Raw genomic sequence first — 16,518 nt, forward strand, 5'->3', positions numbered from 1 at the left:
ATATTGTAAGTACATGTCTTGCTTTATTTAGTATAGGTAGAACCATAGTGACAGAACCATAACTCGTATGTAAGAAAGGCCCTGAGAGGCTCGGAGTGGTCCTTCAAGCCGTATGTAAACATCTTTATCTGGCTCGGAGGACTGCTCGGGGTCCAGCCCATATCTATATGACAAAACAGTCGTGCAAATTTTTAACACCGTGGTAATAAAAAGATTAGCATTTATTTCATGAACAGCTTTGAAATATAACAATGTCCATGCAACTCTTTTTATGTTTTGCATTTTAGATATTAGTTAATATTACATTATGGAAGATAAACAGGAATGTATAATTTCTACAAAGGTTATCAGGTTTACATAATTGTTACAAGAAGTCAAAAGAAAAACAATACACATACACTGCTCTCATTCACACTCACCAATACGTTCTCTCACACACACACACACACACACACACACACACACACACACACACACACACACACACACACACACACACTGAAACTCTACAGGGGTTAAAACAAGCTGCCATCATCACATTGCATAAGCATTCTATAAGGCTATGTTCTGCTATAGTTTTAAATCTGAAATTAAACTTACCAAATATATTTGTAGTTATAGACAAACAAAGCCAGTATGTGTGACTTGTTAACAAAATAGCTTTAGATATATGTTCACAGGCAAAAAAATTAATACACAAATATAGTTTTGTCTTTCAGATGCAACTTGTGATAAAATAAGCATTTTCTATCAGTATTTTGGTCTGTGTCAACTAACCATTGCAGTGCATAGTTTGCAAACTTTGCATATAGTAATTCAACTATATAATTATATGAGATGACGAAGATCGATGGCAATATTTATAGGAATGATCTAATTTGTGCAAATGCAATGTGATAAAAATTATAGTCTCTGAGCAAATGTTCTATTACCGGTATGTGCAAATTTACATACCTGTACACTACCAGTCAAAAGTTTGGACATAGCTACTCATTCAAGGGTTTTTCTTTATTTTTTACAATTTTTTACATTGTAGAATAATAGTAAAGACATCAAAACTATGAAATAACACATATGGAATCATGTAGTAACCAAAAAAGTGTTCATCAAATCAAAATATATTTCAGATTTGAGATTCTTCAAATAGCCACCTTTTGCCTTGATGACAGCTTTGCACACTCTTGGCATTCTCTCTACCAGCTTCATGAGGTAGTCACCTGGAATGCATTTCAATTAACAGGTGTGCCTTCTTAAAAGTTAATTTGTGGAATTTCTTTCCTTCTTAATGCATTTGAGCCAATCAGTTGTGTTTGTGACAAAGTTGGGGGGGGGGGGGGGGGGGTATACAGAAGAAGTCCATATTATAGCAAGAACAGCTCAAATAAGCAAAGAGAAGCGACAGTCCATCATTACTTTAAGACATGAAGGTCAGTCAATACGGAACATTTCAAGAACTTTGAAGGTTTCTTCAAGTGCAGTCGCAAAAACCATCAAGCGCTATGATGAAACTGGCTCTCATGAGGACCACCACAGGAATGGAAGACCCAGAGTTACCTCTGCTGCAGGGGATAAGTTCATTAGAGTTACCAGCCTCAGAAATTGCAGCCCAAATAAATGCTTCACAGAGTTCAAGTCACAGACACATCTCAACATCAACTGTTCAGAGGAGACTGTGTGAATCAGGCCTTCATGGTCGAATTGCTGCAAAGAAACCACTACTAAAAGGACACCAATAATAAGAAGAGACCTGCTTGTGCCAAGAAACACAAGCAATGGACATTAGACCGGTTGAAATGTGTCCTTTGGTCTGGAGTCCAAATTGGATATTTTTGGTTCCAACAGCCGTGTCTTTGTGAGATGGGTGAAAGGATGATCTCCACATGTGTAGTTCCCACCGTAAAGCATGGAGGAGGAGGTGTTATGGTGTGGGGGTGCTTTGCTGGTGACACTGTCTGTGATTTATTTAGAATTCAAGGCACACTTAACCAGCATGGCTACCACAGCATTCTTCAGCGATACGCCATCCCATCTGGTTTGGGCTTAGTGGGACTATCATTGACCCAACACATCTCCAGGCTGTGTAAGGGCTATTTTACCAAGAAGGAAAGTGATGGAGTGCTGCATCAGATGACTTGGCCTCCACAATCCCCCAACCTCAACCCAATTGAGATGGTTTGGGATGAGTCGGACGGTAGAGTGAAGGAAAAGCAGCCAACAAGTGCTAAGCATATGTGGGAACTCCTTCAAAACTGTTGGAAAAACATTCCAGGTGAAGCTGGTTGAGAGAATACCAAGAGTGTGCAAAGCTGTCATCAAGGCAAAGGGTGGCTATTTGAAGAATCTGAAATATAAAATATTTGTGTCCAAACTTTGGACTGGTACAGTATATATAATCACAGTTTGTCTTTGCATTCTTTTGGTGAGCAGTGGAGTAAATATGTCCTGTGTTGAATGTAATGTGAGTGTATTATATGTTGATACAAATAAATGTTAGACTTCTGTTCAATCCACAAATTAGATTATGAGTAAAGAAAACTCAACTCAGATACTGTGTGTGTAATAAACGTATCTGATGCAAAGGGAAGGACAAACAGGGAAGGAAAAATGGTCTTAATTCAAACATAAATAATATATAGTAAACATTATCGTACCTCCAACTTCTGATAATATGACATGAAAAGGAACAAGAATTGTATTCAAAGAGGTACAAGTACTTAACAGACATACTGAACTGATATAATAACATTGCAACTAACATGAATGTTTTCAAAGAGCTGAAGAATGTCTCCAGATGCAAAAGTGTGCTTGGTAATGGAAGTCATGATGGATGCAGCTTTACCTCCGTTGTGGTGGGTCATCATTCGTGTATGGACTTCTACCTTCTCTTTCAGGGGTTATTTGGTAGTCCAGCACTCCTTTAGCTTGTTGAACCAACAAGGAGAGAAACAAATTCAGGAGGACATTATTTCAGGATAATCCTTCAAGTACTTAAATTCAAAGTAATATAACGAGAAATTAAAAGGACTGACTTACCAGTTCATGATACGTCAGTTTGTTGGAATGGCTGCAGTCTTATTTGGTTTCACTTATGGACAGAACGCTTTGAGGCTCAAGTGCAATATCAAAGACCTCTTCACTGACCTGCAGCGTCTCCTCTACTCCTCCATCCATTTTGTTGCTCAGAACTTCTAAGACATGTGATTTTACTGTGCCAAAATCTTCCTCAGCATCCAGCCACACATCTTGGTCAATCTCGTCCTCTATGTGTGGGATAGACTCTACTGCATTCATCGTTACCTGTTCTGCTTCAGGATTTGGGGTGCACACCACTAGTTCATTTGGGCTATGCAGTGGTGCTGGAGTCGTATGCAGTGGCGCTGGAGTCGAATGCAGTGGCGCTGGAGTCGAATCCAGTGGTGCTGGAGTCGAATGCAGTGGTGCTGGAGTCGAATGCAGTGGTGCTGGAGTCGTATGCAGTGGCGCTGGAGTCGTATGCAGTGGTGCTGGAGTCGAATCCAGTGGTGCTGGAGTCATATGCAGTGGCGCTGGAGTCGTATGCAGTGGCGCTGGAGTCGTATGCAGTGGCGCTGGAGTCGTATGCAGTGGCGCTGGAGGGGTATGCAGTGGCGCTGGAGGGGTATGCAGTGGCGCTGGAGTCGTATGCAGTGGCGCTGGAGTCGTATGCAGTGGCGCTGGAGGGGTATGCAGTGGCGCTGGAGGGGTATGCAGTGCCGCAGGAGGTGCAGTGTCATTTGTTTGCTCAATTTGACCGACTTCACAAACTTGAGTACTTTCCATTGATTCTGTTGGAACACAGTCAGTATTCACTGCACTTTTTGCAGTAGTACTTGCACTTTCTATTGATTCTTTCAGAAAGCTGTCAGTGTTCACTTCAGTAGTACTTGGAGGTGGCCAGATAGCAAGTGGTGGTGAATCCAATCCCGCAGACACCACTCCAGCATCTCTGGGTTCAATGTGGAGATGGATATGGACATGGGATTCAATAGATAGTCTCTTTTCAAACGACTCAACTGATTCTTTTGCTGATTGTACTACCATTCCCACCAGTTCTTTCTCATGCCCACTGGTAGAGTCTGAATCTACTTCAGACGCAATAATAAATTCAGCCTCCGTTCCATGAACTTCTTGCACATTTGACTGCAAACAGGACTCTGCAAATGTATTGGTAACTATGTCTTCTGGTACTTTGTCAACCTCGAATGTGGACTCTGCAAATGTCTCTGGAGTTGTTCTATCCTCACATACTGTATCAACTTCGAGAGCAATGGAGGGCTCAGTTTCTTTGTCTGAAGGTTCGTGCGCATTTGCCTGAGTATTAAGTTCGGAATAGTTTTCAAATAAGTTAATTTTCTTTCGCACCTGTGCAGCTACACCTGGACATCCTTGAGCATCTGTAACTGCGACCACTGGTGTACCCTCTGGTGATTTAGAAACTTTGGCTTCACTCGTTAATTCAACTTCAGCCTTTTCACTTGATTGTGGTACAACATTGGGGTCATCTTCTGATGAGTTCTGCTGTACATGTTGGAGGATTTCATGAGTTATAATACTGCTTGCCTCTTCAAACACGTCCTCCTCAATCTCCTTAATGGCATTCTCACCCTCTCCTTCGTCCTCCATTTTGTTACAAATGTTTATAACTTCCTTAACATCGGTTGAGGAAACCACCTCAAGGGCTGCCTCCAGAATCGCTTCACCTGACCCCATCTCAGCATTTGCATCCGTCACTTGTACTTGGATCTCATGACCCTTGACTTCAGTTAAGACCACCTCAAAAGCTGCATCAACAATTGCTTCAGCTGATTCAATCTCTACATACATCTCTTGTACTTGGATCTCATGATCAGTGACATCAGTTAAGCCCACTTCAAGCACATTATCAATAATTACTAGAGCAGACTTTAGCTCTGCATCCGCCACTTGTACTGTGATCTCGTGATCATCAGTTGAGCCCAACTCAAGGGTTGTCTCAACATTTGCTTCAGCTGATTTAATCTCAGCGTCCACCTGTTGTACTAGAATCTCGTGATCATTGACATCAGTTGAGCTTACTTCAAGCACTTTTTCAACAGTTTCTTCAGCTGACTTTAGCTCTGCATCCGTCACTTGTACTTGGATCGCATGACCATCAACAAACTGTGCTGATGGCACATTCTTCATCACAACCATGTCCCCTACCTTTAGTGTCTGAACCATAGAAGAGCCTACAAGTGGTGTTAGAGCACCCACAGGATCCATTTTCTCTGGGGATTCTACTGCAGGTGCCACTATGCCAATCAAAGATTCCAAAACATCTGATGGTTCTAACTTCAGAACGTCAGGCATTGCATCAGTGACATCTTGAACCTCACATGTGGTTGTTTCTGCAACTGGTGCATTCTCCATGTCTGCAGAATCCTCTGAAACATCCATTAATTCCTCTTTTTCTTCTACTTCAGGAGTGACCTCCGTGAGAGGCTGTGTGAAAATAAGTTTGTCAGCGACCGACACTTCCAGGCTCTCTGTATCAGGCTGTGGACTGTCTTCTGCTATAGCCTTTCCTTCAACCTGAGCTACACTCTCTTCTGAATTAATGGTGGCTACAAATACTGGTCTTGCCTCTTCTAACTCATTTACCAATTCTATTTGTTGGTCCTTTTCAATTTGTATATGCATGATTGGAATTGATTCATCTTCAGCTTTGTGTACCTCATCTGTAGTGATTCCTGCAGCACCAGACTCTTCCGTTTCCTCAGGCGCCAACTCTGTGGGTACTACCTCGCTGACTTCTAATGAACACTCCACCACATGAGTCACTGGCCATTCATCAACAGCATCTATTTGTTGCGACTCTTCACCTGTGCAGATTGCAACCGCGTCTGATTTTTCATGAGCTATCAAAACTGTTGTTTCCGTCTCCTTTGGTGTCTGTAATATTTGTGGAGAAACTGAAACTGCAACTTCTTCCAGGTGCGGGTCTTTTGTAATTACCGATGAGAGAGTTGGAGTTCTGCTAATGTTTTCAACAACCTCATGCAGAAGTACCTCTGTCTCTTTCAACTCGTATTCTGAAGGCACAGGCGTTGTGTTGCCTGATGTTTTGGGAGACTCGTCTGTCAGCTGTGACACTGCTGAAACCATTTCTGTTGATTCATCATCTAGAGGTTCTGGGGCAGTGACTGCTTCAGATGTCAACTCGATTAGGTCCTCAGCTATGGTATCATCTCGAGTGGCTTCTTCAGCAGTGGACACTTGTGTGGCAATGGTCTCCTCTATTAAGCCTTCCTCAGGTATATCACTGAGTTGCTGATGTTTACTTATGAATTCCGTAAGGTCCTCAAAGTCTTCCGTAGCAGTGGGGGATGTTGATGGGGCCAACTGCTCCACAGTATCTTTGGCTTGAGCCTTCTCTGTTTCAGTGGGCAGGGTGTCTTTGGGTATGGCCGATTCGGTGACCAGCCTAGAGACGTCTGGCTGGGTTTCTTCTGTAATGTGTAATAGAGTTTCTATAACAGCCTCAGTTGATATTATGTGTTTCTCTCCTAGCTCTTCTGCATCAAACTCAGACATGGGGACCACTGCTGGCGTTTCAGAGTCCTCCTCATCATCTGATCCAACACCCTTATCTGCCTCGTCAGAAGATATTGGTTCCTGCTTTCCTCCATGCTTTCGCTTTTTGCGTCCAGGGATGAGTTTCTTTAGAGAAAATGAAGACTCCTCTTTGGTGCTTTCGCTGTCAGATGGCATCTGCTCTGGTGAGTTAGCTTTGCTGACCTCCTCGGTTTTTGCCTTCCTATTTGAGGTGACCAGCTTTTTAAGGGATTTCCATGTTGACCCCCCTTCACTCCCTAAGGGACTTACAGCTTGCTCAGGGGAAGAGGTCAAATGTTCATAACCTCCCTCCTGAGAACTGTCCAGTGGAGACTCTGCAGTGTTTGCAGGTTCACTTAGTGTTTCACCTTCATTCATGGGTGCCTCCTCCTCTGAGTCAGACGTTTTTCTGCCCCTCCTCTTTGCAGATCCACATAGGAAGGCCTCCCAAGAAACAGATATTTCTACTTTCTTTTTGGGCTCTTCTGTGAAACGTTCTAGTACCTGCTCTCCTTCACTTTGCTTTGGCTCCTCATGTGAGCCTACAAGTGCTAACTCATCCTCACTCTCAGAAGATCTTTTGGGACGTCTTGTGGGCGTCATTAGTTTTTTGAAAGAAGTCCAGGTGCCATCCTTTTTCCTTTCACCGTCAGAGGTTACATCACCATCTGATTCGTGGCTTGACCCTAACGGCGCAGACATGTTTACCTGCTCTGCTGCTAATTGTTCTGGTGGAGAGTCAGGACGTTCTCCTCTCTGGTACTCCTCTGACTCTGTGGATGACAGTAAATCCTCAGCAACATGCTCACCAGACCCGGTCAACTCATCTGATTTCCTACCTCTCCGCTTCCTAGAAAGCTTATTCAAACCAGCCCCATATAAGAGCTTCCTGAGTGGACTTCCTTGGATTTTAGCTTTCTCTTGTGAGCTAAGAAGTTCAGCTTCATTTGAGATAACTGTGTGGAATCCCAAAGAAGGAGACTGCTCTTCAAGAATACCCTGGACTGGACTTCCTTGGCTTTTAGCTCTCTCTTGCGAGTTAAGAAGTTCGGCTTTATTTGTTTCAGCTTCATTTGAGGTAACTGTCATTAATACCTCAGGAGCTGACTCCTCTTCAGGAACATCCGCTGTGACTGTGATGAATCCCCAAGGATGAAACTGTTCTTCAAGACTTTCCTGGCTTTTCGCTTTCTCTTGAGAGCTAAGAAGTTCGGCTTCATTTGTTTCAGCTTCATTTGTTATAACTGTTACACATCCCCAAGAAGGAGACTGCTCTTCAAGAATATCCTGGACTGAACTTCCTTGACTTTTAGCTTCCTCTTGAAAGCTAAGAAGTTCAGCTTCATTTGAGATAATTGTCTGTAATCCCTCAGTAGCTGGCTGCTCTTCAAGAACATCCTCTCTGTTGTCACTAGTTTTAGGGACATTACTCATCAGTTCAGGGACATTGGATGTCTCAGCCGTCAGGGAATCTGTTACTATCTCTGACGTTGAGGCCGCAATTTCAAGTTGAACTTCATTCTCATTTTGTTTCCCCTCAATGACCGGTATTGTCTCAACATCTGGACTGATCTCGTCTTTCGTTTGTTCTTGCTCAAGTCCAGCTTCCTCTGGTGTGTTTACATCCTCCAGTTTTTCAATGCTTTGCAGTTCCTGTTCTTTCTCAACTGTCTCACCTTTGGGCGTTTCCTCTCCTAAAATATTTTTATTTTTCTTTAAACCGGCAAAGATTCCTGTGGTGAAAAACTTCTTAATCGGGGATACAATTTCTTCTTCAACATCCGCAATGGTTGGTGCTGGTGTGTCTGTCTCTTCAGTAGGGGTGACTTCCTCCTTGACTTCGTCCTTGGGTTCCTCATTGACTTCTTCCTTGGGTTCTGTCTTGGGTTCTTCCTTGTGTTCTTCCATTACTTCCTCCTTAGGTTCCTCCTTGGGTTGTTTCTTGGGTTCTTGCTTGACCTGCTTGTGTATTTTTCCTGTCAGGAAAAAACGTTTAAATGGAGACATTTCTTCAACTACAGGAACGGGTGTTGCTGGTGCCTCTCCCTCTGCCTGTGCTACTTCTTCAGGTGTGACTTCCTCCTTTGATTCTATCATTTCAGTGGTCTGTTCCTTGGTGGTTTCATTAAGGAATTCCACAAATGTGAGGTCCGTCATCACAGGGTGAGAGGTAGAATCATCAGCCGGTTCCACTGGTGAATCAGCAACAACCTTGTTCGGTGCTTCATCAATATACGCTTCTAGTGTATCATCTACAAGCTCTGGTGTATCGCCAACACATTCTTTTATCGTATCATCAGTAAGATCCTCCGGTGTGCTCTGCTCAGTATTCTCCTCAGCATTATCTATAGTGGTCTCTGTCTCCTTGCTGTCCTCAGGGGTACGTGCTTCGCCCTCTTCTTTCTTAGGGCTCACTTCTGGTGTTGTGACGGAGTCTTTTTTCAATGTGAATTTTAAACCAATTGAACTGAATAACTTTTTAAAACTATCATTGACTTCATTCAATTTAACTTCTGTTTCAGTCTCATTTGTTGATGCTTCGTCGTCTGCATCCGGTGATTCCTTCCCGTCACTGTCTGCCTTTTCCAGAGGAGGTAACTCCTCTGTGAGAGTCTCTATAGTCTCTGGAATGTCCTCTTTCTGAGAAACGATAGATGAATTTGTCTCAACAACTGCAATGACAAACAAATATGCATTACTCAAAACTGTTCAATGGTGGGCTAATTGCCTGATTCATTTGAATAACTAATCATTATAAACTACTTATAAACTCTTTACAGCCCCCCTATAAAAGCTTAATGTGAAGTGTAAACCAATATCATAACATTTTAAGAACTTCAGGAAACAACTGAACTCTTTATCAAGAAACTAAAAGTAAATCCTTTCTCATACGGACACACACAAACTAACGCTCTTCCAAACTGTGATGACTCACTCTCTGCAATGACTCCGTCTTCACACAGGCCATTGACTTCCTCAGTCTGGTCCTCTGCTTTTTCACTCAGTCCAGAGATCTGTCCATTCTTTTGGAGTAACTACAAGGGACAAGGGAACATTTTAAATATACCTAATATAGAGTGCATTCGGAAAGTATTCAGACCCCTTCCCCTTTTCCACATTTTGTTACCTTATAATAATCCCCTCCAATCTACGCACAATACCCCATAATGACAAAGTGAAAACTGGTTTTTAGAAATTTTAGCTAATTTATAAAAATAAAAAAAACAGATACCGTATTTACATAGGTATTCAGACCCTTTGCTATGAGACTCGAAATTGAGCTCAACGCAGGAGGGGCTTCAGGACTAGTCCCTGAATGTCCTTGAGTGGCCCACCCAGAGCACGGACTTGAACCCGATCTTACATTTCTGGAGAGACCTGAAAATAGCTGTGCAGCGACGCTCCCCATCTAACCTGACAGAGCTTGAGAGAATTTGCAGAGAAGAATGGGAGAAACTCCCCAAATACAGGTGTGCCAAGCTTGTAGCATCATACCCAAGCAGACTCAAGTCTGTAATCGCTGCCAAAGGTGCTTCAACAAAGTACTGAGTAAAGGGTCTGAATATTTATGTAAATGTGATATTTCAGAATTTTTTATTTTATAAATTAGCAAACATTTCTAAACTGTTTTTGCTTCTGTCATTATGGGGTATTGTCTGTAGATTGATTTTACATTTTTTAAATTTTTAGTCATTTAGCAGACGCTCTTATCCAGAGCGACTTACAGTTAGTCACATTATTATAACAACTTTTTTCATACCCCCTGTGGGAATCGAACCCACAACCCTGGCGTTGCAAACGCCATGCTCTATCAACTGAGCTACATCCCTGCCGGCCATTCCCTCCCCTACCCTGGACGACGCTGGGCCAATTGCACGCCGCCCCATGGGTCTCCCGTTCGCGGCCGGCTACGACAGAGCCTGGATTCGAACCAGGATCTCTAGTGGCACAGCTAGCACTGCGATGCAGTGCCTTAGACCACTGCGCCACTCGGGAGGTCATTGATGAGGGGATTATTATTATTTTTTAAATCCATTTTAGAATAAGGCTGTAACATAACAAAATGTGGAAAAAGTAAAGGGGTCTGAATACTTCCCAATGCACTGCATAGCTTAAATGTATGAGAAGTCACTTTCTTCAGTCATATTTTCCCTTGGGAGAAAGGGGGGACAGCATGTTATCTACAAAAATTATTTATTGCTTTCAACTCCGGAACCAGGATGTCTATGAAGTTATGATAATTTTGCATCCGGAAAACCTCAGACAAGTGATCTTGGAAAATTTGGAGAACTTGGTTACTAAAAGGAACCACAGGCACAGGTGATTAACAGCAAGGTCTGTGCTGTGTTGAAATGTATTACGAGGAGACACCTACATTTATGATGCTTGCCATTCTATGACTGCTAGACAACAATGAAGAAAGCAAATGGGCATTGGGGGGTGTCAGTATGTCTCATATTAAACAATTAAATGTTTGTCGCCATGTTGCATCACTGTTTGTGGTTCCAGTCAATCAATTCATGCATTGTTTTGACCTTATTGACCTGCTGACCGATAACATTAGAATAACATTGTAATAAGAAAATATAACGTTGCAGTAAAAAGAAAATGCTGACAAACACACAGCAAGGTGCACGTCTTCATTTATTTCTATAATATGGTAATGTTTGATGCTTGCTACACTGTTTTTGAACCAATATGCATGAGACAAGGTGCAAAATAAACATTGCACATTGGTTCCTCATTTCATGACATCACTTTTACATTGTGACATAATCTTGTGACTTTTAGTGACAGACTGAACAACCCACAGCTACTTTCCCTGTTTTGCTGTCTGTCTTCACTTAGTAAAGCAAAGTGAAGCATTCTACAGACTAAGTACCTCTATAGTCTGTGTCCCAAATGGCACCCTGTTCCCTATTTAGTGCACTACTTTTGACCAGAGCCTTATGGGCCTTGGTCAAAAGAAGTGCACTAAATAGGGAATAGGGTGCCATTTGGGATGCTAACATTGTCTATATATAGAGACATTTGGCTCAGTTGGCTGGACCATAGCTGCTGCTGACTCATGATTCTATCCATCCCTGGACCTCTAAAACAGCATACACTCCCACACACACACACAGAGAGAGAGACCCACTTTAATGCTCTTAGGACAAAATCTTCTATCAGCAACAAAGCCATTGTTGTTGTTTATGTATCATTCCTTAAAGAATATCGAAGTTGGTCATCAAATCAGAACAAAAGAGAGTAGAGGTGAGAACATTTGGTAATAACTTATCGTGAATGTGCATGAATTAACTATTTATCAGTGTTTACATACAACAACAAAAAACATTATTTTATTTGTCAAGGTTTGTTAAGCATTTATAAGCATGCACATTTACACATTTATAATTTATCATTTATAATGGCTTAGTCATGAAAGTTATTATAAGGTGTAACAAAAGTATTTATTTAGGAATTTGAGTCCCCAAAGACACAGCTAACAGACTTCCTGCATGTCCACAGTGGAGTTCATCATGTCTTGTTACAGTACGTAGATAAACAATGTAGCTCTATACAGAGTGCAGATAAGGTGAAATTCTATCTCTCTCCCTTCAGGGACCCAAGCTTAACTTAGATACATCTAAGAATGAAAGGTCATCATTCCACTAGTAGCATTTTCCACTGGTATTCTATTATATGGTCTCCAACAACTGGAACAATATGGTAGAAAGTAAAAAACTGGCCCATGATTGTGCAAATAATAAAATGACACAGAAGATGGTGTAACTCTTTACCAGGTTTGTCCCATTGAGGATTACATATTTATCCCAGGGAAGACCTGGCTAAGAGGCAGCATAAACATATCAACACACAATCAAAAGCCAAACATTGACTTGCAGAGAAGTGTCAAAAAGGACAGTGGCACAATGTGTGATTGAATATGAACAGTCAGGTCCCCTACAGAGCTGTAGATGTGTTTCCCTCTCTTTCACCATGCCTATTAACTTGAAGTCATACTGTATGTAGCCTAATGAAATAAGTAAAAGTAAGCTATGGTCATAGAATTAGGAATTAGAATATTAGAATGGACATGAACCTTCTTATGATGGTATAAAGGTCAGCCATGTTGGTCAGGGAGTTGGTCAACCATGGTTTGCCATGGTTTGCCAGTGCTGTGATAAGATATTGTGTAAAATAATGAATTTGAACTGTATGTTTGTTAGCTAGCTCTTCATACAGTTTTAGAGGAATGATTCCATAAGTGTTTCAAATTAACTGCCAATATGGCAACATTCCATTCAAACCATGCAGGCAATCCACAGCCATACACTGGGTCAAATCGCTAGTATTTAATAGGATCTCCATGGCTATGATAGCCTATGTATTGTGAAAATTATATTGACTCCATGTTATTGGAGGTAGCCTAGGAATTAAGAAAGTCAATAGAAATAAACAATAGAATAGCCTACATGTACTGTATCTAGTCATATCCATGACCAAAAAGAGAACACGTTTTACAATGGAGATACACTACATGACTAAAGGTATGTGGACACCTGCTCGTCGAACATCTCATTCCAAAATCATGGGCATTAATATGGAGTTGGTCCCCCCCCCCCCCCCCCCCCCCCCCCTCCCCCTCCCCCTCCCCCTGCTATAACAGCCTCCACTCTTCTGGGAAAGCTTTCCACTAGATGTTGGAACATTGCTGCGGGGACTTGCTTCCATTCAGCCACAAGAGCATTAGTGAGGTCGGGCACGGATGTTGGGCGATTAGGCCTGGCTCACAGTCGGCGTTCCAATTAATCCCAAAGGTGTTCGATGGGGTTGAGGTCAGGGCTCTGTGCAGGCCAGTCAAGTTCTTCCACACCGATCTCGACAAACCATTTCTGTATGGACCTCGCTTTTTGCACAGGGGCATTGTCATACTGAAACAGGAAAGGGCCTTCCCCAAACTGTTGCCTCAAAGTTGGAATGACAGAATTGTCTAGAATGTCATTGTATGCTGTAGCATTAAGATTTCCCTTCACTGGAACTAAGGGGCCTAGCCCGACCATGAAAAACAGCCCCAGACCATTATTCCTCCTCCACCAAACTTTACAGTTTGCACTATGCATTGGGGCAGGTAGCGTTCTCCTGGCATCCGCCAAACCCAGATTCGTCCGTCGGACTGCCAGATGGTGAAGCGTGATTCATCACTGCAGAGAACACGTTTCCACTGAGTCCAATGGCGGTGAGCTTTACACCACTCCAGCCGACGCTTGGCATTGCGCATGGTGATCTTAGGCTTGTGTGCGGCTGCTTGGCCATGGTAACCCATTTCATGAAGCTCCCGACGAACAGTTCTTGTGCTGACGTTGCTTCCAGAGACAGTTTGGAACTCAGTAGTGAGTGTTGCAACCGAGGACAGACAATGTTTACGCACTACGCGCTTCAGCACTCGGCGGTCCCGTTCTGTGAGCTTGTGTGGCCTACCACTTTGCGGCTGAGCCGTTGTTGTTCTTAGATGTTCCCACTTCACAATAACGGCACTTACAGTTGACCGGGGCACCTCTAGCAGGGCAGAAATTTGACAAACTGACTTGTTGTAAAGGTGGCATCCTATGACGGTGCCACGTTGAAAGTTGCTGAGCTCTACAGTAAGGTCATTCTACACTCTAAAAATTAGGGGTTCAACAAGGGTTCTTCTAAGATCCTTAAAGTTCTTTGAAGAACCTTAGGGTTCTTGGCACTGAAAATTCCAAGAACCCCATAGGAGGTGGGGTTCATCGAGGAACCTCCTTAGTTGGTGGGGGTTCTTGCAGGAACCTAACTGCCCAACTGAAACATTTGGATTTGAAAGGACAGCAGGTGCAGGCACTAAACTACATGTTTTAACATCTCCTTAATTGAAGCTAAGGTTTGTCCCTTGTATGATCTACATTTATATTGTTTTATGATGATACCATCTATCTTTTCATATTTGTGCAAATCTTTCTAAAACAGAAAATGGACATAATTCAGTGTATATCAATCAACAAAGAGGTAAGAATATGTATGCTATAAGAAAATGTTGACGGCTAGCTGTATTGGGTGCAGATGAATGAACTGCTCACTTTTGTGTCTGTGTCTGCAGGTATACAGACGTGGAGGCATACGAAAGTATGTCAATTGGTATTGGTATGTTATGAAGATCACATGTACCATCCTCCCCCTTACCTCTTCAATGAATATCCCATAGGCCTCTACATTATGGACAAGGTATGTGTATGAAAACCATTATCAAAAGTTTTCATTCACATTTACCACAAAAACCAAGGAATGAATACTGTTGTGTGCATGTTTTGTTAAACATCTGTATAATTACTATTTTTTGGATTCACAGACTTCACCCTCCCTACACCTCTGATGAATATAACAGGAAACCTGTTTGATTACCATACACTGCAAAATCATTCTAGCTATGGATACAGAGAACATCAACACATTAACATCAACACGCCAGAGGAAATACACATTGGACTTGGGGCTCTGCTGGGAGTTTACCTCATATTTTGATTTTTTTATTCTGCTTTGCCACTAAAATCATAATAAACACTGACAACTAAAACATAGTGTTATTGTTGTTATTGTTATGCATATTATTATTAATTAATAATAATAATAATAATAGGGGAGGGGGGGTGGTTCAAAAATTAACCCCTAAAGGTTCTTCAAAAGGTTATTTAAGGATCCATTAAAAGGGGTTCTTTGAAGAACTTATAGGGGTTCCCCCACAGTTTCAATTTGAAGAACCCCTAAAGGATCCTCCAGGAACCTTTGCTTTTTAGAGTGTACCACCAATGTTTGTCTATGGAGATTGCATGGCTGTGCGCTCGATTTTATGCACCTGTCAGCAACAGGTGTGGCTGAAATAGCCGAATCCACTAATTTGACGGGGTGTCCACATACTTTTGTATATATAGTGTATATTGTATAATCTATGATTGTAAAATGTCTTCTCTTTTTAGTAATAGATATGGCTAATATGTATCCTGGAAAGATAATAGTTGGATAGTTTCCAATAGTGAACCATGTAACCCTTTTAATTTGATATAGGTTATAGCCTATAATAATTTGGTATGCAGTGGTATACTTAGCAGATAAAACCGATACTGTATCAACTGCAAGTGGTTGTGTTTTTTGTTAAACTAGGTATTTGGCACTGGGGCTCACGCTTCAATCAACTGAATGACAAGCCTTATCACTACAGCCCGACAAGAATAACAGTTCAGACAGTTGAGAAGCATCTCCTCTTTATTATTGTGGGTTTAATTAGCGATAGAAGCCTTTCACTAAATGCCAGGAGACATAAATACATTATCTGATTAAAATAGGCTAATAATGGCCTACCATTTGATAAGAATACAAAAAAACAACAACAAAAACATTCATCATTAATGTAACAGTGTGTTGATTCTTTATGCACTCCTTTGTCCACTCATTTAAAACACTCCATAAATTCCACTGTAGCTATTTAGGGATGTAAAGGCTACACACTGATGCTGTAGATATAGAAATATATTTCCCGTTCGGTTAGTTATTAATACATCAATCTGCTATAATTTATTTTTTACCTTGGCATCAGTACGCTCGCCATCCTGGACATCGTTCGCACTTTCCTCATCCGCCACTGCGTCCCGGTCCTGGAGCTTGCTGCTATCCTCCGGCTGCGCAGATTCATTCGCCCCCATGATCAAAACCGTAGCGGCTCCCGCTCCTGTCCTGTCCTGTCCTGTCCTGTCCTGACCTGTGTGAGTCGATGCCGACGTCAATGACACAGAATATCCCCCAAAATGAAAACAGCAGCAAAAGCTGTTGGGTATGATAGCTCTGACGCTGTGGCTTTCAAATGGTGCAGTCCGGCCCTCCTGCAAACTATTTTAGAAAAACACCCTCCCCGCTATCACATGTAGCCTA

At 42.1% G+C, this 16,518-nt stretch overlaps 1 protein-coding gene across 1 annotated transcript; it reads right to left on the minus strand.

Annotated features, from left to right (window-relative positions):
* Positions 1–3,072: 3,072 nt before the first annotated feature.
* On the minus strand, positions 3,073–16,292 carry LOC311102736 (uncharacterized protein; the record flags this gene model as incomplete). The annotated part of the gene is made up of 4 exons (XM_084144111.1): positions 3,073–3,377; positions 3,672–9,263; positions 9,527–9,626; positions 16,176–16,292. The coding sequence occupies 4 exons, from the start codon at positions 16,290–16,292 to the stop codon at positions 3,073–3,075; spliced, it is 6,114 nt and encodes a 2,037-aa protein (XP_084000237.1).
* Positions 16,293–16,518: the final 226 nt, after the last annotated feature.

Source organism: Coregonus lavaretus (genome assembly GCF_964263955.1).
Source record: "Coregonus lavaretus genome assembly, chromosome: 27".
Lineage (NCBI taxonomy): Eukaryota > Metazoa > Chordata > Actinopteri > Salmoniformes > Salmonidae > Coregonus > Coregonus lavaretus.